General features: G+C 53.9%; 3 protein-coding genes across 4 annotated transcripts in view; 1 reads left to right on the plus strand and 2 right to left on the minus strand.

Annotated features, from left to right (window-relative positions):
* EHBP1L1 (EH domain binding protein 1 like 1) overlaps positions 1-1058 on the plus strand; it is an 18784-nt gene extending 17726 nt beyond the window's left edge. For both annotated transcript variants that reach the window (XM_012810677.2, XM_023518462.1), the window contains 3 exons: positions 224-297; positions 380-494; positions 617-1058. In XM_012810677.2, the coding sequence (XP_012666131.1) occupies positions 224-297; positions 380-494; positions 617-716 (289 nt within the window). In that variant the 3' untranslated portion in view covers positions 717-1058. The remainder of the gene's footprint in view (positions 1-223; positions 298-379; positions 495-616) is intronic.
* A 272-nt stretch (positions 1059-1330) lies between these two features.
* Positions 1331-4170, minus strand: KCNK7 (potassium two pore domain channel subfamily K member 7). Its single transcript, XM_003798661.2, has 3 exons — positions 3852-4170; positions 1829-2227; positions 1331-1587 (listed from the first exon to the last, which is right to left on the minus strand). Exons 1-3 carry the CDS (start codon positions 4168-4170, stop codon positions 1382-1384), a joined length of 924 nt encoding a protein of 307 aa, XP_003798709.1. The 3' UTR covers positions 1331-1381.
* A 1794-nt stretch (positions 4171-5964) lies between these two features.
* MAP3K11 (mitogen-activated protein kinase kinase kinase 11) lies at positions 5965-25051 on the minus strand. The gene is made up of 10 exons (XM_003798663.3): positions 22660-25051; positions 16964-17144; positions 16624-16772; positions 16352-16527; positions 15986-16229; positions 15375-15488; positions 14347-14482; positions 14170-14261; positions 7596-7964; positions 5965-6832 (listed from the first exon to the last, which is right to left on the minus strand). The coding sequence occupies exons 1-10, from the start codon at positions 23396-23398 to the stop codon at positions 6495-6497; spliced, it is 2538 nt and encodes an 845-aa protein (XP_003798711.1). The 5' UTR covers positions 23399-25051; the 3' UTR covers positions 5965-6494.
* Positions 25052-25075: the final 24 nt, after the last annotated feature.

The following is a 25075-nucleotide window of genomic DNA, read 5'->3' on the forward strand; positions in this document are numbered from 1 at the left end:
AGTTGGAGGTTGCTGTGAGCTGTAATGCCACGGCACTCTACCCAGGGGGACAGCTTGAGGCTCTGTCTCAAAAAAAAAAAAAAAAAAAGAAAGCTCTGCGGAGAGCCCTGCCCTTTATGGGAACTGATAGTGATGAGAAGGTGGAATGGGGACCAGGGAGTGGCCATAGCCCTGGGCATTCTCTTTGTTCCCCTTTCCCTGACCTGTCACCCCCACCTGCCAGCATTGAGGAGCAGGACCTGGAGCGGAGGTTTGAGCTGCTGAGTCGTGAGCTGCGAGGCATGCTGGCCATCGAAGGTGGGAGATGGGGCCAGCGGGGTGGGAGGCAGGACAGAACTGGAGCCAGCGCCTCCTGACCCTGAGCCACCTTCGCCCTCAGACTGGCAGAAAACGGCCGCGCAGCAGCACCGAGAGCAGCTCCTGCTGGAGGAGCTGGTGTCTCTGGTGAACCAGCGCGACGAGCTAGTCCGGGATCTGGACCACAAGGAGCGAATGTGAGTGGGGCCGGTGGCGCTGGGAGCTGGGGACTGGCATGGGGCGTGCTCCTAAAGGGGGCTCCGTCAAGTTCCGAGCTGGGCATCGGTTGCTGCGGCTGACTCGAACCTGTTTCTCCCAGAGCCCTGGAGGAGGACGAGCGCCTGGAGCGCGGTCTGGAGCAACGACGCCGCAAGCTGAGCCGTCAGCTGAGCCGGCGCGAACGCTGCATGCTGAGTTGAGGCTGCCCGGGTCTTGGGAGGTCCTGGTCGCACTGGGTCTGCGCCTGCACGGTAGAGGACCGGGTGCGACGGATGGTGTGCATGTGGCCGCTAGGGGGAGCCCCTTCCCGGGGCGGGGCGAGGCGGCCCCTCCGCCAGACCAGCCGGAGAGGTCGGGCGGCCGCGCTGTATTTATCTGCTCGTAGGTGTGTGCGCGTGTCCGCGACGGGCTACGGGTCCCAGGAGCGCTGCGCGGAGTCCCTCTCCGATGGCAGGACCCGGGCGGGTTGGCCCGGTAGAGAGGGATGGCTCGGAGACCGCCCCCCCCTTCCTGTACCTGTTCAATAAAATCTGACAAGGATACACCAGCGTCAGCCACTTTTCTGCAGAACCTGGGCCCCTCAATGCACGGAAGAGGGTGGGGCCTAGGCCGATAAGGTTGGCTCGGCGATCCTTAGCGGGACTGTGCTGGATTTCAAATTCCCAGACCTAGCTGGGGCTGGAATGGCTGATGGCTCTGTCTTCGAAAGAAAACATGAAACACAGTCGACATTTTTGTCCATTTTATAAATACGCAATTTCTTGAAGTTCTCACATCCACCCCACCTCTAGCTCCAGATTCTTCCCAACCCACTCCTGGCTGCTTCCTTCTTCCTGCTCCTCCACCTTAAAGGAGCTGACACCTGTCAGCAAGCTGGGGCTTGTTCTGAGGCTAGGGCTGTGGGTGGCAGGGTGCTCAGAGCCAGCTCATCCTGGACCAGGATACCACCTTGGTCCTCAGCAGTGAAAGGGCCACTGCACCTGAAGAACTTCTTCATGGCACGGACCTGTGGCAGCTCTGAGAAGGTCTCTACAGCCAGCAGCAGGGCCAGAAGCCCTAGGAGCAAGTAACCTGGAAGAAGAGGTTGCTTGGGCAGTTCTTGGGAGTGCTGATGATGTTCCCCCTACCTCCCGGCCTGGTGTGCCACCTTGGCACCTGGTGCCACTCACACCTGACACCAGGGTTCATTGGACTACAACTAGGCCTGAGGGTCTCTTCACCTATGAGGTTCAGACTCCAGGTGGTTCATGTGAGTTGTAGTCCAGGCCCTGCTTCCCTACTCCCTCACCCACTCTCAGGCATCCACACTTACCAAGAAGTGCAAGCTGGCCAAGGTGATAAATTGCTGGATGCAGGCCTTGGCCGTGGCTGGGCAGCAGATCCCCCAGGCCAATGGTGCTGAGTGAGCTGAAGCAGAAGTAGATGGCTTCCAGCAGGCTGCAGTCTTCCTGTACACCCCACAGCACTATTGCTGGCAGCAGCATGAAGATGCCAGCCACTAGCAGGCCCAGTCCAACTGCCTGCAGCAGCACAACCCTGTTCGGTGCCAGCTGCCAATGAACTGCTACCCAGGCACCTGGGCGGCTAAGCACAGGTAGCAGGCAGTGGCGCAAAGTGGCCACAAGTGCTAGGGAGGCTGGCAGCCCCAGGGCCGCATAGACCACACAGAAAGCCTTTCCGCCTGTGGATAATGGGGCCATGTGGCCATAGCCTGGTGAAGATAAGAGAGTGAATGATGAGCTCTTTTTTTTTTTTTTTTGAGACAGAGCCTCAAGCTATCCCCTCCTGGGTAGAGTGCTGTGGCATCACAGCTCACAGCAACCTCCAACTCCTGGGCTCAAGCGAGTCTCCTGCCTCAGCCTCCCAAGTAGCTGGGACCACAGGTGCCCACCACAACGCCTGGCTATTTTTTGGTTGCAGCCATCATTGTTTGGCGGGCCCAGGCTGGATTCAAACCTGCCATCTTGGGTGTACGTGGCTGGCGCCTTAGCCAGTTGAGCCACAGGCACCTAGCTGAATGATGAGCTCTTGAGTGGGCTGCTTGCTGGGGTCCCAACTTCCCCCAAATCGAGGCTGCCCTCTGGTGGCTGAAATTGCCTGAACTGTTTGAGTCCATATTGGGGCTCTACTCTCTTCTCTTGGGATCCTGTGAAAATGCCTTAACATCTCTGGGTCCCTCTTCTCTTTTCTGGAAAATGAACATACTAAAGAAGACAGTCCCTCAGGCCTTTTGCAGCTGGGACAATTCTGGGTACTGCTGTTCTGCCCCAAGATATCCTGGCTCTGTAAAAGATTCCTCAGCTTGGGTCTAAGTACTTCCAAATATTTCCAAATCCACAGCCAGTGGAATGTCACTTGCTCTTTCATTCCACAAATGTGTATCACATCATTCTGTATGCCAGGTCTTGAGTCTTCTCAGGCCCAGCACTTGGGTGGGGGAGGCAGGCAGGAAAATCAGTGGGGACACTTAATGGGAAGAACTACAAAGAAGCAGCAAGCAGGAGAGAGGGCATTGGAGGCCAGAAGCACATGTGCAGGGCAGCGTGAGGTGGGAGAGCAAGGTGTCCTGGAGAGCGGAGTCATTTAGTCCAGAGGCAGCAATGTCAAATACCTATAGGAGTCAGATGTGAGACAAGAGGGAGTGGTGGGGACTGGAGTATACCGGAGAGTATGTGCTCTGGCCATAGGGACAGGCCCTCTCCAAGAGGCAGTGTGTTGCCTTGAGGGATTCTGGTTTAGTGTGAATAGGGTTCCTGATTTTCCAAAAAAAGCTGGAAATACAGACTTTAAAAAAATATTTAGATACTTTGTAGGTCCAAACTAAGAGAATTCCCCCAACCAGGGCTGTGATCCCATTGTTTTATTTTTTCTGGGCTTGTGCACATACTGTTCTGTCTGCCAGGAATTCCTTCATCTCTTATCTCTGTGTTCTCTTGTCTTTACTTTCTCCCTTAGAAGCCTTCCCTCACTTCACCCCGAGTCTGTGGTCCTCATCTGTGCTTTCCAGGTTCCTTCTGTTTTGCTCCATCTAAGAGTCTATCCCACTGTATTGTGATTCTTGCCTTGCCTCAGCCCCATGGGATCTGGGCACCACTCCTGGCTTTCAAAGGGTGCCTAGGGGTGGGGATGGGGAAGCCACACCCCTCCTGGCAGCTGAAGTGGAGGCACCAGTTGGGGTGTGTTGATGTGAAGAGCCCCAGTAGTGATGTCAGGCTTGATAGGGCCCAGGCTCCATCTGGCACTTTGGGGCTGGGAAAGGACTGCTGTATCCCTGGTGTTCCCAGGGACTAATGGCCTCAGGAGTTCCCTCCAACAGGGCTGCCTGGCAGCCTTACCCGTAGTGGTGAGGATGCTGGCAGTGAAGAGCAGGGCCGAGGGTAGATCCCAGTTCCTGTCCTTCGAGCTGTTGTCCAGGGTGGAGACCCCATGGGTCTGGGCTTCCAGGGCAGCGCCCAGCAGCTCCTTCAGTGCCCCAGGTGCCAGGCAGGCCCCATGTTTGGCCTGGAAGATGGCCAGTTCAGCCCTGAGCTCAGCTTGGAGTCTGAGTGCTGGAGGTCCCTCCAGGGCCTGGAGCACCATAGCCCCAACCCCCAGGGCCAGCAGGTGGCCCACAACTAGGAGCCCATATCGGGCCCAGGGCCTTAGACTGCCCATGGTGTGCCACCTGAGTCTGGGGTGCTATGTGAGATGGCTGCTGCATTGCAGGCGCTTGGGAGGGGCAGGCAGGGTGGGGCTGGGAGGAGGTGCTGCGTGGGCAGCTGGGACACAGCTGGGCCAAGTATGAAGGGGAGGAAGGTGAGCTGGAGCACCTCTGCCAGCTTCCGGGGCAATTGCATCTCACTACGCTGGGACATTGGGGTTGACAGAGAGGAAGGCTGCCATTAGGGTGCTGACAGGGCAGGGAGGTAAGGCCTCCCTCACACATATGAAGTCATGCTCGCCTAGCACCCATACCCCATTCATTCACTTGACTGCTGTTAGGTCCTGAGAACACTGGGGGAGATAAACACATGCCCCTTCCCTCCTGGTGTTTAGGAAACCTCTGCTATTAGCAAAGAAGCATTACAACTTCACAGTGTTATAAATTCCATGAAGGAAACACCCTGGGTAATGGGAGACTTCTGGGGGAAATGGTATCTTTTTTTTTTGAGACAGAGCCTCAAGTGTCCCCCTGGGTAGAGTGCTGCAGTATCACGCGGCATCACAGCTCACAGCACCTCCAACTCCTGAGCTCAAGTGAGTCTCCTGCCTCAGCCTCCCACGTAGCTGGGACCACAGGCGCCCGCCACAACACCCGGCTACTTTTTGGTTGCAGCCATCATTGTTATTTGGCAGGCCCAGGCTGGATTCGAATCCGCCACCTTAGGTGTATGTGGCTGGTGCCTTAGCCACTTGAGCCACAGGGGCCGAGCCAGGAAATGGTATCTTATTGGGAAATCTCTGTAAGGAAATAACACTTCAGGTGGGAATCGAGAACAGACCAGTTCAGGTGGGAACAAGCTTGTGGTATGGGAGGAACAAGGGGGACTGGCTACAGTGGGGTGGGGGAAGGTAAGGGACACCACAGGCCCTTGAGGACAAATGTGGTCCAGGAGACCTAAGGGGTCATCCTGGATGGAATAGCAGTGGCCTGGACAGTAAAGTGGGAAAGAAATGGTGGCATTTAGGATGGATCAGGTGGGAGCAGAGGTGAGAGGTAAAGAGGACTCAGGGTGTCCAGAGTGCCCTGGATAGATGATACTCTGGCCTTCCTTTGTGGTCCTTCCTGAGCAGCTTTGTGCCTACAGCTCTCCAGCCTCCTGAACTGCAGACACAGAATCTGGCTGCCATGGGGTGCTAAGGGAGGGGGGAGCCTGGGCTACAACTCCTATAACCACCATAACCATGGAGGAACCAAACCCTAGGTGACTTCATGGGAGTGCTCATCCACAGAACCCCCCTAGTCCCAAGAGCAGTGTTAGTGGTGCCAGGTACCATAGTAGGTCACCATGCTCATAGGTATATGGAGCTTATTCCTCAAGAGGAATGTGGACTTCTGAGCTCAAAGATCCTTCTGGGTGGGAGCAGCATGGCCAGGGAAGGTATCCTGGGGACAAGGGTTGTTACAGCTGAGCCCAGAGGTTAAGCAGGGACTACCCAGCAATAGGGAGGGTCAGGGCAAGTCACTTGGAGGATGGAATGGCACTTGTAAACACATGGAGCAGGAAAGCACTGTCAAGGGTGAATCCAGCGCTGGAAGTAGATGAAGCCAGCAGGTGGGTGCAGGGGAGCCTGAGGAGGGCCTTAAGTGACCAAGGTTGGTGGCCTTGGTCCCAGAGGGGTGAAATGCAAGGCAACCTGGCGTAGGCCCCAGCCAACTGCCCACTGTGTGTGTGGGGGCATGAGGACACCAGGGTCACATAATAAGTTGAGTTTGCTGGTTACTTCCAAGGAAGATGACAGGCTGCATTTGGGGCAACGGCTTATGAGTTTATTTGGCTTCATTGGATCCCAAGGCTAAGGTCCCAACCCTGGGTGGGGCAGCAGAAAGGCACCCGGAGAGCCCCAGCCCCAGGTGACCCCTAGGGCAGGAGGGTTGAGGGACTAAGTCCTGGGGCAGGGGCCACAGTAGCAGGACTTGGTCAAAAGTGCTGGTGACAGCTGAGGCCAGCCCCTCTCCCCTGCACCTCCCCTCCTCCCTGCACCACCTCTGGAGGCAATTCCCTGAGACAGGCTCTGGTCCTCCCAACCAGCTGGGTACAGTGTCAGGCCCCATTAGGGGGCAGGTAAGTCAGGGGGACCTACAGTTTGCAGGTGTAGGGGGTGTAGGCCCCCTGTCCAGTGTGAAGGTTTCCTGTGCAGTGTAGTGTTCCTGACCCCCAAAGGGGGTAGAATCCCTGGGGGTAAGCTAGGCAACCACAGAGGCTGACCTGGTTCCCGTTCCAGTGTATGCTGTGGCTCCTCTAAGTGGCTGGAGCATGGGCAGTGGCCTGACCCCCTCAAGGCCCCGCTTCCGGTGTCCATGGGGCCTGGGCACCCATGTCTTTGGTCTGCGCTCTGCAGTCCTGGGGACCTCCCCGGAAGGGGTTGACAGGTGGGGAGTCCCAGAAGGGGTCCGAGTCTGGAAATAAGGTCCAGGGGGCCCGGCGGGGCACAGGTTGTGGTGAGGGCAGGGGTGAAGGCCGTGGCCCAGCTGACACAAAGCTCCATGGGTCAATGCGGCTGCGGAGGGGTGAGGGCCGAGGTCGGCTGATGAGGCTCAGAGGCGGTGAGCGTGGGGTGCCTGGGGTGCCAGGAGCAGAGCGTGATGTCCCTGGTGGAGGTGAGACAGTGCCTCCTATGAGGATACGGGAAGAGCACAGGGTTAGTTCCCAGAAGACACAGCCCTGGTCTGGGCCTCAGTTTCCCCATCCGTACCATAAGCTACTTGACTCAACCTTCCTGGCCCTTCATGACCTGTGGTGCATCTGTTTATTCAGTAATGGTCAAGAGCAAGGCCTGTGGAACATACCTGCCCTGGCCTTGGATCCCAGCCCTGCCACTTACTAGTTGTGAGCACTCTGAGTCCCTTAATCTCTGTGCCTTAAATTTCCTCATCTAAAAACAGGTATTACTGGTCATGGTGGCACACGGCTGTAAGCCTAACACTATGGGAGACTGAGGCAGGAGGACAGCTTGAGCCCAGGAGTTTGAGATTGCTGTGAGCTAGGCTGATACCAAGATACTCTAGCCTGGGCAACAGAGTGAGACTCTCAAAAAAATAACGAAAGGAAACAAAAATAGGTATTATAAGAGCTCTTAGTTCACAGGTTGTTGTGATAATTGTATCTCTAGGGTACCACAAATAGCAGCCGGCACAGTAAGAAACTGATGGGCATTTGCAACCAACAGTATTATTATTACTTCTCTTATTTCATGACTGCCTTAGCCCAGCCCCACCTAGTCCCTGACCCTTGGCTGAATGTAGAACTCAGTTCCCTACATGCTCTCCAGGGCCTCAAGCCCCAGTTAGGGGTCCAGCAGATAGCTGTGGCATGTGCCCCCACTCTGGATGCCCCCATCTTACATCCAGGCAACAGGCTGGCCTCCGGGCCACTCACCGCGTGTCTCCTCCTCACGCCGGGGGCTCTTGGCTGACCGCTGGCCTGCAGGGACACCCAGGTCCAGCAGCAGAGGTGCAGGGGTGGGTGGGGTACCCAGCACCTTGGGTGAGAGGCACACAAGTGGGGAAGGGGACAGCTCGGCAGAGCATGGTGCGGGCACCAGTGTAGGGGGTGTCAGCGGGGGTTCCCCACGCTCACGGCTTCCTGGAGGCTGCAGGTCCCGGCCCAGGCCGAGCGAGGCGAGCAGGGCAGTGCCACGCAGCAGTGCGCGCTCAATCAGCCTGGGTGTCCCGGAGCTGCTGCTGCGCTCTGCTGGGCTGGGCCGCTTTGGCTCCTCAGGTTCTGGGCTTGGACGTGAGGGGTTACCTGCGGCCAGGAATGGCACATGTTAGGTGGCAGTTGCTGTGTCTTCTGTGGATCCCTTAGTGGTCTTGGAACAAGGACTGAGTTCTATATCCCACCATCATCTTTCCTGGCTCCCCTGCTCCCCAGCCCACAAGAGTATCCCCAATCATACACCCACATTCCAGGCTTTCACAAGATGGGAGCTGCAAGGAGGGCAGTGCAGACCAAGGAACTAGCAGAGCAAAGCCTAGGAAGCAGCCAGGGTCCTGGGAGCCCAGAGATGGCACGATGGGGGCCCAAGAGGAAGCAGATCACAATGGACCACAGTGGCCTCAATGGTCAGCCCAGGGCAACTCTGGGCTGAGGGACAGGTTTGGCCCCACTGAGTGAAACCAGCACCCTGTGCTCTGTGCCCACCTTCTTCCTGGTTTGGCAGCTCTGGCCCCCATTCCACTTGTAGCTTACAGCACACAAGTCAACCCCAATAGCCCTAAGATATGCAAGCCTGAGAAGAAATGAGCCTCTACTCTGAACCAGGACATGGCTCAGAGTTCCCTCTGTCAGATACAACCCTTACACATCACTGTCCCTATTCCAGAAATGAGGAAACTGAGGTTCAAAGAGGTAGAGCCTTGCTCATAGTTATAACTAGTCTATAGAGCACATGTCTGTGTCAGGCCTAAGCTGAATGATTTAGGGGTGTTATGTTGTCTGATCCTCATGCCCCAGGCATCCCAGGCTGAGAGAGATGACAGTCTTGCGTAAGGCTGTATAGCCAGGGAGGAGTACAGCTGGCCTCATCCCAGGTAGGGGCAGCAGAGCCTCTGCACTTCACCACTTTCTAATGAGACTCTACCCTAGATGTCAAGACCTCGGTGTCCTATCTTTGAGTCTAGGGTGAGCCTGACCCCATTTTAGACCACCTGGGGTGATATTGGAAAACAAGTCATTAAGGAGGTAGGGGAGGTCTAAGATGGCCTTTAGTAGTCCCTCCTTGTCAGATTCCTTCCTTGGCTCTAGAAACAGCTATGTCACTAGAAGAAGAAAGTCTGGCCTTCGCGGGCGGCACCTGTGACTCAGTGAGTTGGGCACCAGCTCCAAGTTCAAACCTGGCCCCAGCTGAACTGCAACAAAAAAGCAACAACAACAACAAAATAGCCAGGCGTTGTGGTGGGCACCTGTGGTCCCACCTACTCAGGAGCCTAAGGCAAGAGAATTGCCTAAGCCTAGGAGTTGGAGGTTGCTGTGAGCTGTGTGACGCCACGGCACTCTACCAAGGGCAATAAAATGAGACTGTCTCTATTAAAAAAAAAAAAAAAAAAAGTCTGGCCTTCACTGGGCTTTTAAAGCCCTCCCTGGCTTTTCCCTTCCTCTTTGGGCCAGGAATGGAGCAAACTTGCTTGAATCAGAGCACTGGGGTGGGTGTCAGGAGGAAGACATGCAAGCCTGGGAAGAATGAGCCTCTACTCTGAACCAGCATAGCTCAGAGTCCCCCCTCTGTTGGGTACAACCCTTACACAGACTCTCTGCCTCTTACCTCACCCATTCCCCAACCCCACCTTGGACACTGCAACTCAAGGGCCAAGGGAATCCTAAAATGTAAACTTGCTAAGGACAGGTCTACATTTAAAAACCATCTATCAGGCTGGGTGCAGTAGCTCACGCCTGTAATCCTAGCCCTCTGGGAGGCCAAGGCTGGTGGATTGTCTGAGCCCAGGAGTTTAAGACCAGCCTGAGCAAGAGCAAGACCTTGTCTTTAAAACTAGTCAGGAGTTGTGGCAGGCACCTGTAGTCCCAGCTACTTGGGAGGCTGTGGCAAGAAGATCACCTGAACCCAAGAATTTGAGGTTGCTGTGAGCTATGATACCATAGCACTCTATCTAGGGTGATGAAGTGAAACTGTCTCAAAAAAAACAAAAAAACAAAAAACCTATCTCTTCCAGGCCTTTCCTGAAGTGGCTACTGCCTACTTTTCCAACTTCATTCACTCATTTATTCAACAAACATGTACTGACTCATGTGCCAAGGATGCAGGCTTGGCCTATGGCTAGTGCCTTAGGCCTGGGACTCCCTGGCTCTCAACTCTTCTCTCAGTTTAGCCAGGTTTCCTCCTCTTTGGGTCTGATGAGCCCCATGCCTATGCGTGCACTATTCTCTGCCCAACTCACCTTTCCTATTTCAGCTTTCAGTGATCTTTTATTCACCATCCAAAATCCAGCTAAGACATTGCCTTCCCAGAGTCCCCCTGAAACTGTCCAGTTATTAATCATGTTATGCCTTACACAGTATACTGTACTTGTTTATGAGTCTGCCTCTACCATCAGACTAGAATGTCCCTGAGCTCGGGACAGTGTTGACTGCTAAGACACTGATGCCTGGCTCATAAAATTCCTATGTGATGTGGCTCGGTGCCTATAGCTCAGCTGCTAGGGCGCTAACCACATACAGCAGAGCTGGCGGGTTTGAATCCAGCTCAGGCCTGCCAAGCAATAATGACAACTATAACCAAAAAACAGCTGGGCATCGTGGCAGGCACCTGTGGTCCCAGCTACTTGGGAAGGCTGAGGCAAGAGAATCGCTTAAGCCCAAGACCTTGAGGTTGCTGTGAGCTGTGATGCCATGGCACTCTACCCAGGGCGACATAGTGAGTCTCTGTCTCAGGAAAAAAAAAAATTCCAGGCGGCACCTGTGGCTCAAAGGAGTAAGGCACCGTCCCCATATGCCGGAGGTGGCGGGTTCAAACCCAGCCCCAGCCAAAAACTGCAAAAAAAAAAGAAAATTCCTGGCTTGGCACCTATGGCTCAAGCAGCTAAGGTGCCAGCTACATACACCTGAGCTGGCAGGTTCGAATCCAGCCTGGGCCTGCCAAAGAACAATGATGGCTGCAACCAAAAAATAGCCAGGTGTGTGGCGGGCGCCTGTAGTCCCAGCTACTTGGGAGGTGGAGGCAGGAGAATCACTTGAGCCCAGGAGTTGGAGGCAGCTGTGAGCTGTGATGCCATAGCACTCTACCCAGGGCGACAGCTTGAGGCTCTGTCTCAAGAAGAAAAAGAAAAAGTTTCTGGGGCGGTGCCTGTGGCTTAAAGAAGTGGGGAGCTGGCCCCATATATCAGAGGTGGTGGGTTCAAGCCTGGCCCTGGCCAAAAACTGCAAAAAAAAAAAAAAAATTCCTGTGTGATGGAAGAATCCATTCATATAATCCTTGGGCTAACCACAAGTGATTGTTTTTTTCTAATTTTTAAATTTTTTTTTGAGGCAAAAATTTCACTTTGTTGCCTTCAGTAGAGTGCCATGGCTTCATAGCACATAGCAATCTCAAACTCTTGGGCTCAAGAGATTCTCTTGCCTCAGCCTCCCTAGTAGCTGGGACTACAAGGCACCCACCACCTCGCCCAGCTATTTTTTTTGTTGTTGATTTTTAGCAGGCCCAGGCCAGATTCAAACCCACCAGCCCTGGAGCATGTGGCTGGAGCCCTGACCACTGAACTATGGGTGCCCTCAAGAAATAGAAAAATTAGCTGGGTGTTATGGCAGGTGCCTATAGCCCCAGCTACTGGGAAAGCTGAGGCAGGGGGATCACTTGAGCCCAGGAGTTTGAGGTTGTTGTAAGCTACGACACCACAGTACTCTAGCCTGGGGTAAGAGAGTAAGATTCTGTCTTTCAAAAAAAAAAAAAAGGGCCAGGCATAGTAGCTCACACCTGTAATCGCACCACTTCAGGAGACCAAAGTGGGAGGATCACTTAAGACCAGAAATTCGAGATTAGCCTAGGCAAAAAAGTGAGACCCTGTCTTTATAAAAATTTTAAAAATTAGCTGGGTGGGGTGGCCTGCACCTGTAGTTTCAGCTATTCAGAAGGCTAAGGCAAGAGGGTAACTTGCATCCACCAGTTCAAAGTTGCAGTGAGCTGATTGTGTTATTATACTCCAGTCTGAGTGACAGTAAGACCCCTATCTCTCAAAAACTAAATAAAATAAGCAAAAGAAATGACACAAAGGGAAGAGAAGACAGAGTCTAGCACACAAAATGAGAGTGAACAAAAGTTCCTGCAGTCAATAATAGCCTGAGAAACTGAGGTTCTGAGAGGTAAGTGACTTTCCAAGGTAATTTTGCTAGGATTAAAATTCACCTTAGGATAATGTTGACTGTTAATATGCTGATGCCTGGCTCATAAATCTGTTACGCTCTTCCTAGTAGAAAAAGTTGGCAACCCTGTTGTTTGAGAGAAAGCAGCACAACTATTCTTGACCCAGAGATAAAGGTGAAATTGCTTCTATAGAGTCTCATGGAGAGGACATGGCCATTTGGCAGTTAGTGGTTCCAGGCAACAAGCTTCACAGGACAGTCTCTGTCAGTGTAGGCTGAATGCACCCCATCAATGTGCAACTCACTGCGACCAGTTCCCTAGGGGCTAGAACATCCAGCAGAGGACAAACTGGGTGGATGGGAGATGTGGCTCCCAACAGTATGGCTTATGCTTGGGACAATCTCACAGGGTCTGGGAGAGATCTCATGGGACCTCTATGAGATCCTAGTCTTTGATTCTCATCCAGGCTTCTGACTCCATGGCTGGTTGCAAGGTCAAGGTCATGTACTCTCATGGCTCCAGGTAGTGGCTAGAGTGTGGGATTGGGATAGGAGAACTACGTCTGGGCTGAAGCAAGTTATGTACTTTCAGATAAAGGTACATATTTGAAAAGGATAGGGTTTAGGCCCTGTGTCCCTTCCCCTAGGAGCTCAGTAAGGGCAAGGTCAAAGGGCTCTGCAGAACAGTGTCAGGGCTGCTTTGACCTACATAGCTGGGTTGACAGGACCTCAAGTTCTCTACTAAGCCTTTTGGCCTTGTACATTCCAGAGCAAGTGAATCCAAGAAGCCCCCTTGGTCTTCTGATTCTCAAGTTTAATCCCTACAGCACAGCCAGCTTGGGCAGTAGAACTGCTGGAGCAGAAGAAGGTATGGCCACACAGGGATCCAGGGCCCTGCCTCTGGAGTCAGACCTCAGTTCGAATCTCTGCTCTTCACCTTAGGATAGTGTTGACTGGGTGCCTTCCATTAAAACATGCAACCTCTCTGTCCCTCTGTTTCCTTCACTGAAAAAATGGAGCTAATAACAATACCCACTTCATAGAATTGTCTGGTACATAGAAGAGATCCAACAAATGTTAGCTGATGTTATTACTATTGAATGTAGCTCAGGTGATGGTGATATGACAGGCTGGGTGGGATGGGGTGAGAGGAATGAGTCTAAATTGTTTGCTTCAGCAATAAGGATTCAGGTCTAAGCAGCTAAGTGGGTCTTGGATGCTGGCGGTGAGCAGCAGGTAGGATGAGTGGTTCTGAAGATGATCCCTGGGTTGGCACAGGGATCCCCAAGCAAGGGAGGGTGTAACTTTCTAGCTCCTGCCAAAGCTGGGCAGTGTTGAGCTGAACCCTCATCTTTCTGCTGGAGTCCTGGTCTCTGCCAGACCCTCTAGTTTCCTGAGCAGTTTGTATGTAAGAAACCCTTTCTTCAAGTGACAGCTCCCAAGAAAAGTCATTATGAGCATGGGAACCAAAGTCCTTCTCTGAATTCAAATCCTTAGCTGGACATTTTAGGTAGATTACTTCCCTTCTCAGAACCTAAGTTTCCTTATCTCTAAGCTGAGAATAATAGTAGCACCTCCCTCACAGAGATGCTTAGATGGAATGCCTAGCACATAGTAGTGTGTAGTGCTGTTATTATCATGGAGAACATGATGCAGTGATGGCCCATGACCCCTGCCTGCACAGCCATCTTATTCTCTTCTCCACCTACAGACTCTCTAGAAGCACAGTGTAGACTTGTCTGGCTCCACCCCACATGTACAGTTTCCTTCCTCTCTCTGGGGACTTCCCTTCCCTTGGGTATCAAATGGGGGATACCATTCTGTCTTCCTTTCCTCCCAAGAGCCTGCTAAGGGCATAGAGGCTAACAAAGGGCCAGGAAAGAGCCCTCTTACAGGCTGGGTCTGAACAGGGGTACCAGGCTCTGGATCCCCAGAAGCCTGGGCTGTATGCAGCTTGATTGTGGGCTTGTTGGGCAGATCTGGGTTGTGGGACTGGCCCTGTCATGTCTCAGCCTCCATCTCCCAGTCTCTAAAAACTATCAGGGCAGGATTTCTGCTCTACCTGCTAGCCTCTCCTGGCCCCCTCAAGATGCCATAGGAGCTCAGTAAGATCCTGCTGGGGGGAAGCAAGTCCACTCACCATTGAGTGTTGGGGGTGTGGAAGGAGATCCTAAGGGGGAGGAGTCATCTGAATCCAGGTACCAAGTGGCTTCGTCCATGCGGGATCTTCTCCTGGTGATGGGAGGGTAAAGGAGAGATGCTTCATGAATCTTAGGACTTGAGGGAGACAGATAATGCTGAGGTGGGGGACACTCACCTCCCATTCTGGGCTTCCCCAGGCTTGGGGGAACTGGGACCCCAGGCCCAGCAAGCTCGCCTCTCTCCATTGCTTGAGTCTTCCAGACGGCGAGGGGACTGGCGGCCCCATGCCTGGCCTGGCTCTGCAGGCTCCACTATTGGGAGGGAAACAGATGCGATCTGAGTTGAACCTTGTTCTCTGCCCATCATGACAATCAGGCTTCAGGGCCGTCTCTTAGAGGATGGGGAACAGGCTAGCCTGCATAACATTCCCAGAGTGGGTTTTGGGTGAGATAGATGGGGCTTGGGGCCAGCAGTGGGGTAGGGCATCTCATCTGGTCCTTCAGTTGACATTTGTTGCTTAGTACAGACACTGCTGATACAAACTGCCTGGGTTTAAATTCTGGCTCTGCCACTTAATAGATGTGGGGCAAGATACCTTTTTCACTTTTCTAATCTATAAAATTTAGAGAATAATAAAACAACTACTTAACAGAATTAAGGAGGAATTAAATTAATACATAGTGTCATACAATTTTCTGACAGAAAAAAAAAAAGAAAAGAATGCTACTTGGGGAACTCAGGTAACAGAGTAACAGTCTAGGACAGGGAGCCTGGGGGTGGGGAGGAAGGGGAGTAGACAAGTTGGTGAGCTCCACCTCCAAGGATGATGTTTGACAGATAAGGGGCTGCGAGATGGGTGGTTAAGGAAGTGAGGTTTCTTTTTTAATTTTTCTCTTTTTTTATTAAAACCACTCTTTTTTTCTTTTGTAGATACAGAGTCTCACTTTATTGCCCTCGGTAGAGTGCCGTGGGGTCACACAGCTCACAGCAACCTCCAACTCCTGGGCCTAGGCGATTCTCCTACCTCAGCCTCCTGAGTAGCTGGGATTACAGGCGCCTGCCACAACGCCCGGCTATTGCAGCTTGGCCGGGGCTGGGCTTGAACCCGCCACCCTCAGTGCCCACTGAGCCACAGGCGAGCTCTTGCTCAGGCTGGTCTCGAACTCTTAAGCTCATGGGATCCCGGTAAGTGAGGTTTCTTACACTGTATGGCCCGGAACCGCGGGAAAGTGGGCGAATCTCCAGCTCCCACCTCAAAGACGTTTCTTCTCCGGTCAAGGCCGGGGGAGGCCTGCACGGTGATGCGGTGCTTGAAGTCTGTGGTTTGGACAGGGGAGAGGCAGGGAGTAGGTGTGCGGTGAAAAAGAGTCAGAAGCCCAACTCATAGGGGGCCCTCGGCTGTGTACAGTGGCTGTGTGACTGGGACCAGCCTCACTGCCTCCTTGGGCCCCAGGCTCTGAATAAGGAAAATTGATAGGCTGGACTCTTATCTCCTGGAAAAGCACAGAGAAGTCGGAAAATCCCGGGCGAGGGCACCACCAGGCCCGACCCACAAGGCCTTCCCAGAACTCTCGTGAGACCGCCCCTTCCTGGCCGCAGCCACTCCTGGACGGCCATGCAAATATTTCCTCTAGAACCCGCCCACAGACAGAAAAAAAACCACTTGTGGTCCTTAGCGCTTCCAGCCTCCAGCTCACCGTCCCACCCACCAACACCCTAAGCCAATCCCAGTGCCTTCATTACCCAAGCCTGGCCCGCCCCACCTCCGCCCACTCAACCTATTGCGGGGCGATTTCCGCGGGCCCGCCCCTTACCGAGAGGCATGCTTATACGCTCGCCGCCGTCGCGCGCCCTGAGCTTGCTTCGCTTGAAGGTGCCACGGCGGCGCCGCACGTGTGGCCGTTCGCGGTCCACCTGCTGCAGTAACAGCGTCAGCTCGCGCTCGAACACCTCTAGCTCCCACTGGGCCAACAGGTGCTCGCGCCGCCGTAGCTGTTCCGCCTGTGACCGCTGCTCGCGCGCCGCACGCGTCAGCTCCTCCTCGCGACTCAGTAGTTCCTGCGTTCCGGGCAGCGAAGGGGTAGGGTTAGCTTGGCCCCGACCCCAGCGCCCGCCACAACTTTACTGCATAGAGATCAGGAATGGGCTCTATCCAACCCTGGGCCCTCAAATCCTCTCACCTTTTCCTTGGCCCGCAGCTCGTCGAAGAGGCCCTGGATTTCCCGTTTCCAGCCTTCCTGCATGGAATGGAAGGAGTCCCGCGGCATTTCTCGTAGGACTTGCGCCTCTAGCGCCTCCAACTGCTGCAGGATGGAGGCGAAGTCGGGCCTGCGGTGGGGGTCCTGCGCCCAGCAATCTAGGGGCAAGGCGTAGAGGGGGCACAGAGTAAGAAGGGGGTGCTCTCCTGAGCTAGGGAACTCTGTCCCTCATCTGCCCCGTCCCGCCCTCTTACCGGCCATGAGCTGTGCGAAGGGCTCGGGGCAGGTAGATGGGATGGGCAGTGTGAGCTTGTTAACAGCCACGCCATAGGCCACAGCAAGACAGTCAATGCCACGGTAGGGCACCTCCCCAGTCAGCAGTTCCCATAGCAGCACCCCAAAGCTGTGGGTGAAACAAAGAGTTCCGTTCCCTTTCTGTATCCATTTACGCTTCACTGAAAAGCAACCATTAACTAAATGGTTTGGGTCCCTTCCCCTAGGCTCAGCCTGTCTATTCAACCCTAGACTTAGGTAGCCACTTTTGCTCTCTGCAGTCCCATACCAGACCCTGCCCAGCCCCTAGCAAAGCCACACCTCCAGACATCGCTGCCCTTAGAGAAGGTGGAGGCCTTGATAACTTCCGGGGCCATCCAGGCATAGGTGCCTGCAGCACTCATTTGCGTGGTTTTGTGCCACTCTCGGGCCAGGCCAAAGTCAGTGATCTTCAGAGTCTTGTGCTCCATGTCGTCACCTTCAATGGGTTGCAGCAGCAGAACTAGGGAAGAAGAGGGGCAGGATTGTGGATGCTCCAGATCAGGCAGTGGGGACGGGGGAAGAGCTGTGGGCAAAATGTCATTGGACAGACATTCAAGCTGGGCACAAAGATGAATGGGTCTAGATCCTGACCTGGAGAGCACAACTGGAGGTAGAATAGAATCACAGAAGAATAACAACTCTGGGACACTTTTTTTTGAGATAGTCTCAAGCTGTTATCCTGGGTAGAGTGCCATGGCATCACAGCTCACAGCAACCTCTACCTCTTGGGCTTAAGCTATTCTCTTGCCTTAGCTTCCCAAGTAGCTGGGACTACTGGCGCCCACCACAACGCCTGGCTATTTTTTGGTTGTAGTTGTCGTTGTTTGGCACACCCGGGCTATATTTGAACCCGCCAGCTCTAGTGTATGTGGCTGGCACCCTAGCTGCTGAGCTAAAGGTGCCAAGCCAAGGGACACATTTTCTAAAGATCTACTAGAGACCGTACATTTTACACTCAGCTCTAGCACTCAAAGCCATTTGGTTGAGAATAATATTCCCATTTTACAGATAAGGAAACTGCATAGGAAAGTGACTTGGCTAAGGTAATACAGCAAATAATGCAGAGATTCCAACCTAGTTTGTGTGGCTCCAAAGCCAGCTAACATTTTTTTTTTAAGAGGGTCCTCCTCTGTCACCCAGGCTAGAGAGCAGTGGTGAGATCATAAATAACTCTGGGTTTAAGTAATCTTTCTGCCTCAGCCTCTGGAGTCACTGAGACTATACTAGTGTGCTACACACCTGGCTAATTTTTTCTAACTTTTCCCTAATACTACACCAAATAAAAACTGGCAATGTGTCAGGCTCTCAGTACCTGTGGCTTTGATTTCAAGAGACATCCATGGCTCAGCGCTTGTAGCTCAAGTGGCTAAGGCGCCAGCCACATACTCCAGAGCTGGCGGGTTCAAATCCAGCCCGGGCCTGCCAAACAACGACAACTATAACCAAAAAATAGCTGGGCGTTGTGGTGGGTACCTGTAGTCCCAGCTACTTGGGAGGCTGAGGCAAGAGAATCACTTAAGCCCAGGAGTTAGAGGTTGCTATGAGCTGTGACACCATGGCACTCTACCCAGGGCAACAGCTTGAGGTTCTGTCTCAACAACAAAAAAAAAGACATCCATGAATATCTTATCATTTTGTTGAGGCAGGAGTGTCAATCAGAGCCCACGTGAAGGTGAGGAGCAGAAGGGAACCCTCTGGTGAGGAAAGAAACCCAGAAAGTGCTGGGGGGCCCTGGTGCCCACCTCACATTGTAGCTAATGCAGCCACTCCCAAGGGAAAGACTCCAAAAGATATCTAGTAATGACTCTGGAAGGAAAGACAAAGGGTGGGGTCTAAGAAAGTGATGGGGCTTGTCCACAAAGGAGAAGCATGGAGCAAATGTAGGAATTGGTAGTCAGACTTGGCAGGGGCTCATGGCTTGACCCTGTACAGAGAGGAGAAGGAGCAACTTGGAGATCTTCCACTAGGACAAAAATGGCTCAAATGAGAGAAGTAAAGGTACAGGAAGAGGGCATCAGGAAGAAGTATTGAGGGTTTGAAGGGGCTCTCTATTTTGTGATTACAGCCAATTGCATTGTAGAGGAGATGTGATATTCAAGACAACTGTTTCTGAACATGTGTCAGGCATGTCCCTCAGCTCTCCTGTCCAGGGTGACAGGGCTGTAATGGGGGGCAGCATAGGGTACTAGAGGTGGGGCACAGGGACAGGAACTAACACAGCCTGGTGAGTCTGGGAAAACTTCTCACAGGAGGTGGGAGAACTAGGGTACTCAGGCTTAATTTTCAAAGCCTAAGGCCATAACCCCTAATCCTGCTGTTGGCCAAGTCCTCTCTCTGGGCCTTGTGGAAACACTTTGCACTCCTGCCCAGCCCTTCCCTGCTGCCCTTGGCTGTTTTGTGACCCCACCCTCTACCCCCAGCCCCACCAACCACCAGCTATTTCAATGCTGGTGCTCCTCAAAGCCCAGCCTCTCCTCTGCCTAACACACCCGGTTGTCTCAGCTTCATCCAGATGCCAGCTTCCCCCACCCCACTGGCATCTTCCACATTTGGAACTCTAGGCCAGACAAAGGTGATTTAGCTGCTCATCTGTGGCTGTACTTGATGTCCACATGCTCTCTCAGTGACCACCTTTTACCATCCCACTGTGCCTAGCAAATTTTCCTGCAATATCTCCTAATTCAGAGAATGGTCATGAAATCCACTCACTCCTGAACCAAACTGGGACTGAGTCTTAAACAGTTTGTAAAGCTGAGGATGATCACAAAACCTACTTCAGAGCACTGGTACAAGTATTAAACAGATCATACTTTTTTTTTTGAGAGAGAGAGAGTCTCAAGCTGTCACCCTGGGTAGAGTGCCATGGTGTCATAGCTCACAGCAACCCCAAACACTTGAGCTTAAGCGATTCTCTTGCCTGAGCCTTCCAAGTAGCTGGGACTACAGGTGCCCGCTACAATGCCCAGCTATTTTTTTTTTTTGGTTGTAGTTATTGTTGTTTGGCAGGCCCGGGCTGGATTCAAACCCTCTAGAGCTCTGATGTATGTGGCTGGCACCCTAGCCATTGAGCTTCAGGTGCCAAGTCCTTTTTTTTTTTTTTTGAGACAGTCTTACTATGTCACCCTTGGTACAGTGCCATAGCGTCACAGCTCACAGCAACCTCAAACACTTGGGCTTAAGCGATTCTCTTGCCTCAGCCTCCCAAGTAGCTGGGGCAACAGGTGCCTGCCACAATGCCTGGCTACTTTTTTGTTGTAGTTGTCATTGTTGTTTAGCAGGCTTGGGCTGGGTTCAAACCCATCAGCCCCAGTGTATGTGGTTAGCACTCTAACCACTGAGCTGCGGGTGCCAAGCCCACATCATACTTTTAAAGCCTTCACTCAAGGGCTGCCATCTTGCAGGGATGATCTAAATACCAACTGTCCTAAAGATTCTCTGTTCCCATCTCTCACATCCAATCTCTCCTCTGCATCCTCTGTTACCTCTAACTCCCCAACTTCATGCCAGCCTCTGATCTGGCTGCTGGAGGCTCAGAACCTGACCATTCAGTAGGCCCCACACAAGCTCATTCCAAATTGGAATCACAACAGGCTGGCAGCTGGGCAGAGTAGGAACAGGCCCCTCCCCTGATGCCAGGGCCCACCCCTTCTTTTGAAGACCAACCCTTGCTGCTTCCTGGCCTGGTAGCTAGCCATTTGTGGGATTCCACAGACTGGCAAAGCACTGTCTGCACCAGTATCTCAGGCTGGGTGGCCTCTCTCCCTGTTTTCAGTTGGGGAATCGGAGGCCCAGAGAGGAGCAGCAACTTACTCAAAGTTTGGAGACTTCTTTGTAGTTGTGGCCTTTCTGCTAGGGCTCCCTCTCAATTCTTAATACCTGCTAAACCTCATCCTCACCTCCACAATCCCCTACTTTTTTTCCATGTTGCTTTAATGCCTGCCTCTGCCTTGAATTTGTCCCATCTTGAGTTGTTGTTCTGGTGTCTGACATAGACCTCAAGCATGGGAGGCCAGGGGCCATCAGAGAAGAAGGGGCTAGAGATCCCAAGGCTGCAGCCAGCTTCTCAGTACCCCCTTAAGGCTCCTTGGCTTCTGAAAGGGACCTGGCCACCAGCCCCTCCCTGGATTGGCCTTTGTGAGGCTCAGGAGTAGCCTAGGCAGCTCATGCCTCTTCTGCTCCCCTCCCACAGTCCCTACTTCTCCTTTTTGGGAGGCCTGGGCCAGGTCTCCAAATGGGAAGGGGGGGGTCTATGGGGGAGAACTGTGGGAGGTCAGGCCCAGGCCAGGCTGGCTGGTCAGTCCTGTGACTCGTGGGCCTGGAGAATTCCCCCTCCTCTCCCCACCAGGCTTCCTCACAAGGCCCCTATTGTCCAGGAAAATCATGCCATTGTTTCCTGCCCATGTCCCCCCCCCCCCCCCCAGCTAAGGGACTCCCCCCACCCCAATCCTGCAGACAGCAACTTGGGCCTAGGACTGGGGTCTGTAAGATTGCATACCATTCTCAGAGAAACTGAGGCACCTTGCCTGCCCTTCACCACCACCACCCAGGCTCTGAGAGGGAAGCAGGGGCAACTTCTCCACCCCCCTGCTCTTTCCTGCCCTTCAGGCAGCTGGGCTAGGGAGGGAACAGGGGCTGGAGCAGGGGCAGGAAGCCAGCTCAGGGGCAGCAGGAAACACAGGAAGCCATGGGGAGGGTGGGGAGCAGGGGTCTGGGCTATTGTTCCATTTTTTCTGGAAAGAAAACCAAGGAAAAACAGAACGTGGGAGTCCCCTCCCCTGGGCCTTCGGGGAATCCCCCTCAGGCTGGGGCAGGGAATAGGGGTCCCTAGATGGCCAAGCCCCACAAGTGAGAACTGCCCCCTCCTGTGGGTTAGAAGAGTGGGTACCGTGACCTGGCAGGCCTCCTTTGCCCCTCCAGCTCTGGCAAGGTCTTGGATATCACTAGGTCCTGCTGCCGTGGTCCCAACCAGCCCCTTGTCAGCCCAGGCAAAAAACCCTCAAAATATCCATGTTGTGCCCCCCGCCCCTCCCACCAAGAACACTTCATGTCTCTCTAGTGACTCACTGAGCCTGGCCCCCTCCTGCACTTCTACTGCTTTCCAGCTTTATACCCAAGACTCCAATAGGGCACATGCCCTAGTGACCCCATACTGTGGTGGGTCTGGTCTCCATGCCTTGCTCTCTCAATGCTGCCTGCATCAGGAAGTCCTCTAAACCTGTCACTCACTTATCTTGGGCCTGTGATGGGCAGTGTCTATGGGGTCTGAAATGATGGGAGAGGGAGTCTCCCACCCCGAGTGCTGGTTCCAGGAAGGTCAGCCCTCAAATGTCCTCACCCACTGCTAAGGACCCACTGTATGTAGGACAGTCTAAGCTGGGGCTTGCCCAGGCCATTAATCTGTTTCACCTTTCTTTTTATGAAGTCTGAGATTGAGGCTCTGAGTTGAAATAACCAGCCAGAGGTCATGCAGCCAGGGAGCAGTGAGGCCAGAATTCCAGCCCTGGCCCTAGTGTGGACCACCAAGGGGGAGAAAGTTTCCCCTCTGAAATACCTGTTCTAGAAGAACTGCCCCCCATGAGGAGAGGGGAGGGCAGAGCACCAACGCCATGACAGTAGACTTTAGGAGAAAGGAAGACAAGTAGTACCAGCATCCAGGGGACTTACTGGAGTTGGTAGCCATGACTGGGCAGGATGCTTATGGCCCACTTGAGAGATCCCAATTTTTTAACTTGCCCAAGCTGCAGCAGCTGCAGGCTGGGGTCAAGGTCTTCTCTTGAGGCTGGGGCAGAAGGACTCTGCAGGTTACCTGGGACTCCTGTTTTGGGCCCAGTGTGAGCCATGGGCATCCCTGGTCAACTGGAACTCCCCAGGGTAGGCTAGCCTGCCTCTAGTAATTCCTAGCTAGGCCTAGCTGAGGTTTAAGAGTAGGTGTGTGCCTGGGCCAGGCCACCTCCCAGCCACACCCCCAAACTCACTGTTGTTGGATTTGAGGTCGCGGTGGATGACGGGCACCAGGGCCTCGCAGTGCAGGTAGTGCATCCCACGGGCAATCTGCACGGCCCAGTTGACTAGCACATGGGGGGGCACACGGCGCCCAGCCAGGGCACGGCTCAGGGGTCCACCAGCAGCATACTCCATCACCAGGCACAGGTTGGGCTCCTCCAGGCACACGGCCTTGAGAGCAATGATGTTAGGGTGTGCCAGCATGGCAAAAAGCCGGGCCTCCTGACGAACGCTCTCAGCTGTCACACTGATGTCCTCATCAGGGTCTTGGCGAGCTGCCTTCACGGCCACCAGCTCACCTCGCCAGCTGCCACGGTAGACCTTGCCAAAGCCACCAATGCCGATCACCTCCTCCAGTCGCAGCTCCTGGAAGCTGGCCACCTCGCAGGGGGGTGGGCCACCACCCCGAGACACATAGTTGGATGGAAAGATGCCCACCTGGCCACCTACCTGGCCCGCCCACCAGCCCTCATCTCCTGAGATGGCTGCATCCCGGGACAGCACCTCCACACGATCACCCTTCCTTAGGGCCAACTCGTCCTGTCCACTGGGCTCGTAGTCAAACAGGGCTGTCCACACTGGGTTGGCATAAGCTGCTGCTTTTGGAGACCCCTCTGGTCGTCCTCCACCACCAACCACACCACCCCCACTGCCACTGCCATTCCATGATCCCAGAGGGCTCTTGAGGAAGAGGTTCTTCAAGGGCTCCATGGCTGGGAGCTGGTGTTGGGATGCGTGGAGGACCTTCTCTGGATGCCGGTGGTCTCCACCCCTGCTGGGTGCAGAGGCCCTAGTCCTGGAACCTGGGCATCCAGGTCCTGGCCCTCAGCCCCAGACCCACGCCTCTCTGGGGAGCCAGGAGTGTTGCCTCCCGGCCCCCCGCATCTCTGGCTTTTGGAGGAGGGCACCCAAGGCAGTGTAGTCAGGCTGGGGGGGTGGGGCCCCGGGGCCTCCGGTGCCTCACCATGGCTGGCTTGGAGGGATTCGAGCTTCCCTGGTCCCAGAGAAGTCCTAGGAGCCTGGCTCCAGCACTTGCCAAGTGTAAGGTGGGGCCTTTCAGGGGCCTGAATTCCGGTTGGGTCTTTTAGCTCAGGGGGTGGAGGGAGCGTCCCCAGTTGGGCCGAAGCTGCCTCTTCCTGGCCCCGGCTCCTCTGGCCCAGTGGCTCCGACCCTGTTCCCTTCTTCCTCCTCCCTTTGTACTTTGGCCCCGGGGGCGGGAGGCAGAGGTGGAGGGTGGAGTTTCACTTTTTTCCGCTCTTCTCCCTCCTGAAGGAAACAGCATCAGATGACGCGGGCGGGCTGCACCGCTCCCCACCCGGAGGCTCCGGGCGGGGAGTTCCCGGGTAGGCGGGCCAGGAATAGTAGAAGGAGGGAAAGGGTAGCCCCAGACCCTTCATCACAACAGGCTTTGGGATCTAGAAAGAAAGCCCTGGGCTGGGTGCTCCGCTGCCGAAAGAATCCCAACTAGTCTCTGCTAAGGACGGCCCATCTCTACCCTCTGCATCTGCATCACATCAGCAAAATGAGATTATAGAGCTTGCATTTGGGAGTGGGGCAAACTCAAGTCTGGCCTTGGCTACAAAGTCGTAGGAATGTCTGATCCATGGATTCTGAGCCTCATTCTTTTCATATGAGGACGAGAAGCTCTGCTTTGCAGAGCTAGTGGGATGGTGGTGGGTAACACTGGAGGAAGATGAACTGGCTGCACCTCAAGTTCTTGGAACATGTCTAAGGCTCTCTTCTTCCCCTCACCTGGAAAACAATCCGTTTCTTCATATCCCTTCCCCAGTGGCGAAAACCTGAGACCGTTGTCCAGAACTTTATCCAGGATTGGATTCAGAATAGCTGAGTTACTCTGATAATCGCTGCGTGGAGTTGACCCCGCTTGCTTTGAACCTGTCACTTTAAGAAAGACGACGTTATCCTATTTCGACTATTTCTGCCTGTCCGGAGGGTTGTTCTGTATATACTTTCACCGAGTACTGAACCGGAAGTAGAGGCTGTTCGAAGCTATAGAAGCTCGCGACGTTGGAGAGCCAGTAATAAAAGGGGTGGACCAAGCGGGGCGTGCTTAGGTAGCACAGAACTCTCACTTTAGCACCGCAAAGCCCACGCCTTCATCTTTCCCCCAACTCCCATAACTCATTGGAAGAGCTCTGCGCCAATTACTCCGCGACTACCCAATAGTCATTCAACTAACCTTTCGGTTCCACCCAGTGGTGTCTGTTAGGTTGGCAAGGCCAGCGTGTACGCATGCGCTCAGACGCTTCTACTTTTTAGACTTTCTTTAGCCCCGGATTCTGCGCACGCTCAACGGGCGCCCTAGGGTCTCATCCTGCGCTTGCGCATTCACGCCATCGGGTTTTCCTTTTCCGGGTCCCAGTCAGG

The sequence above is a fragment of the Otolemur garnettii genome, unplaced genomic scaffold (genome assembly GCF_000181295.1).
Source record: "Otolemur garnettii isolate 467f Iridium unplaced genomic scaffold, OtoGar3 scaffold00140, whole genome shotgun sequence".
Taxonomy (NCBI): Eukaryota; Metazoa; Chordata; class Mammalia; order Primates; family Galagidae; genus Otolemur; species Otolemur garnettii.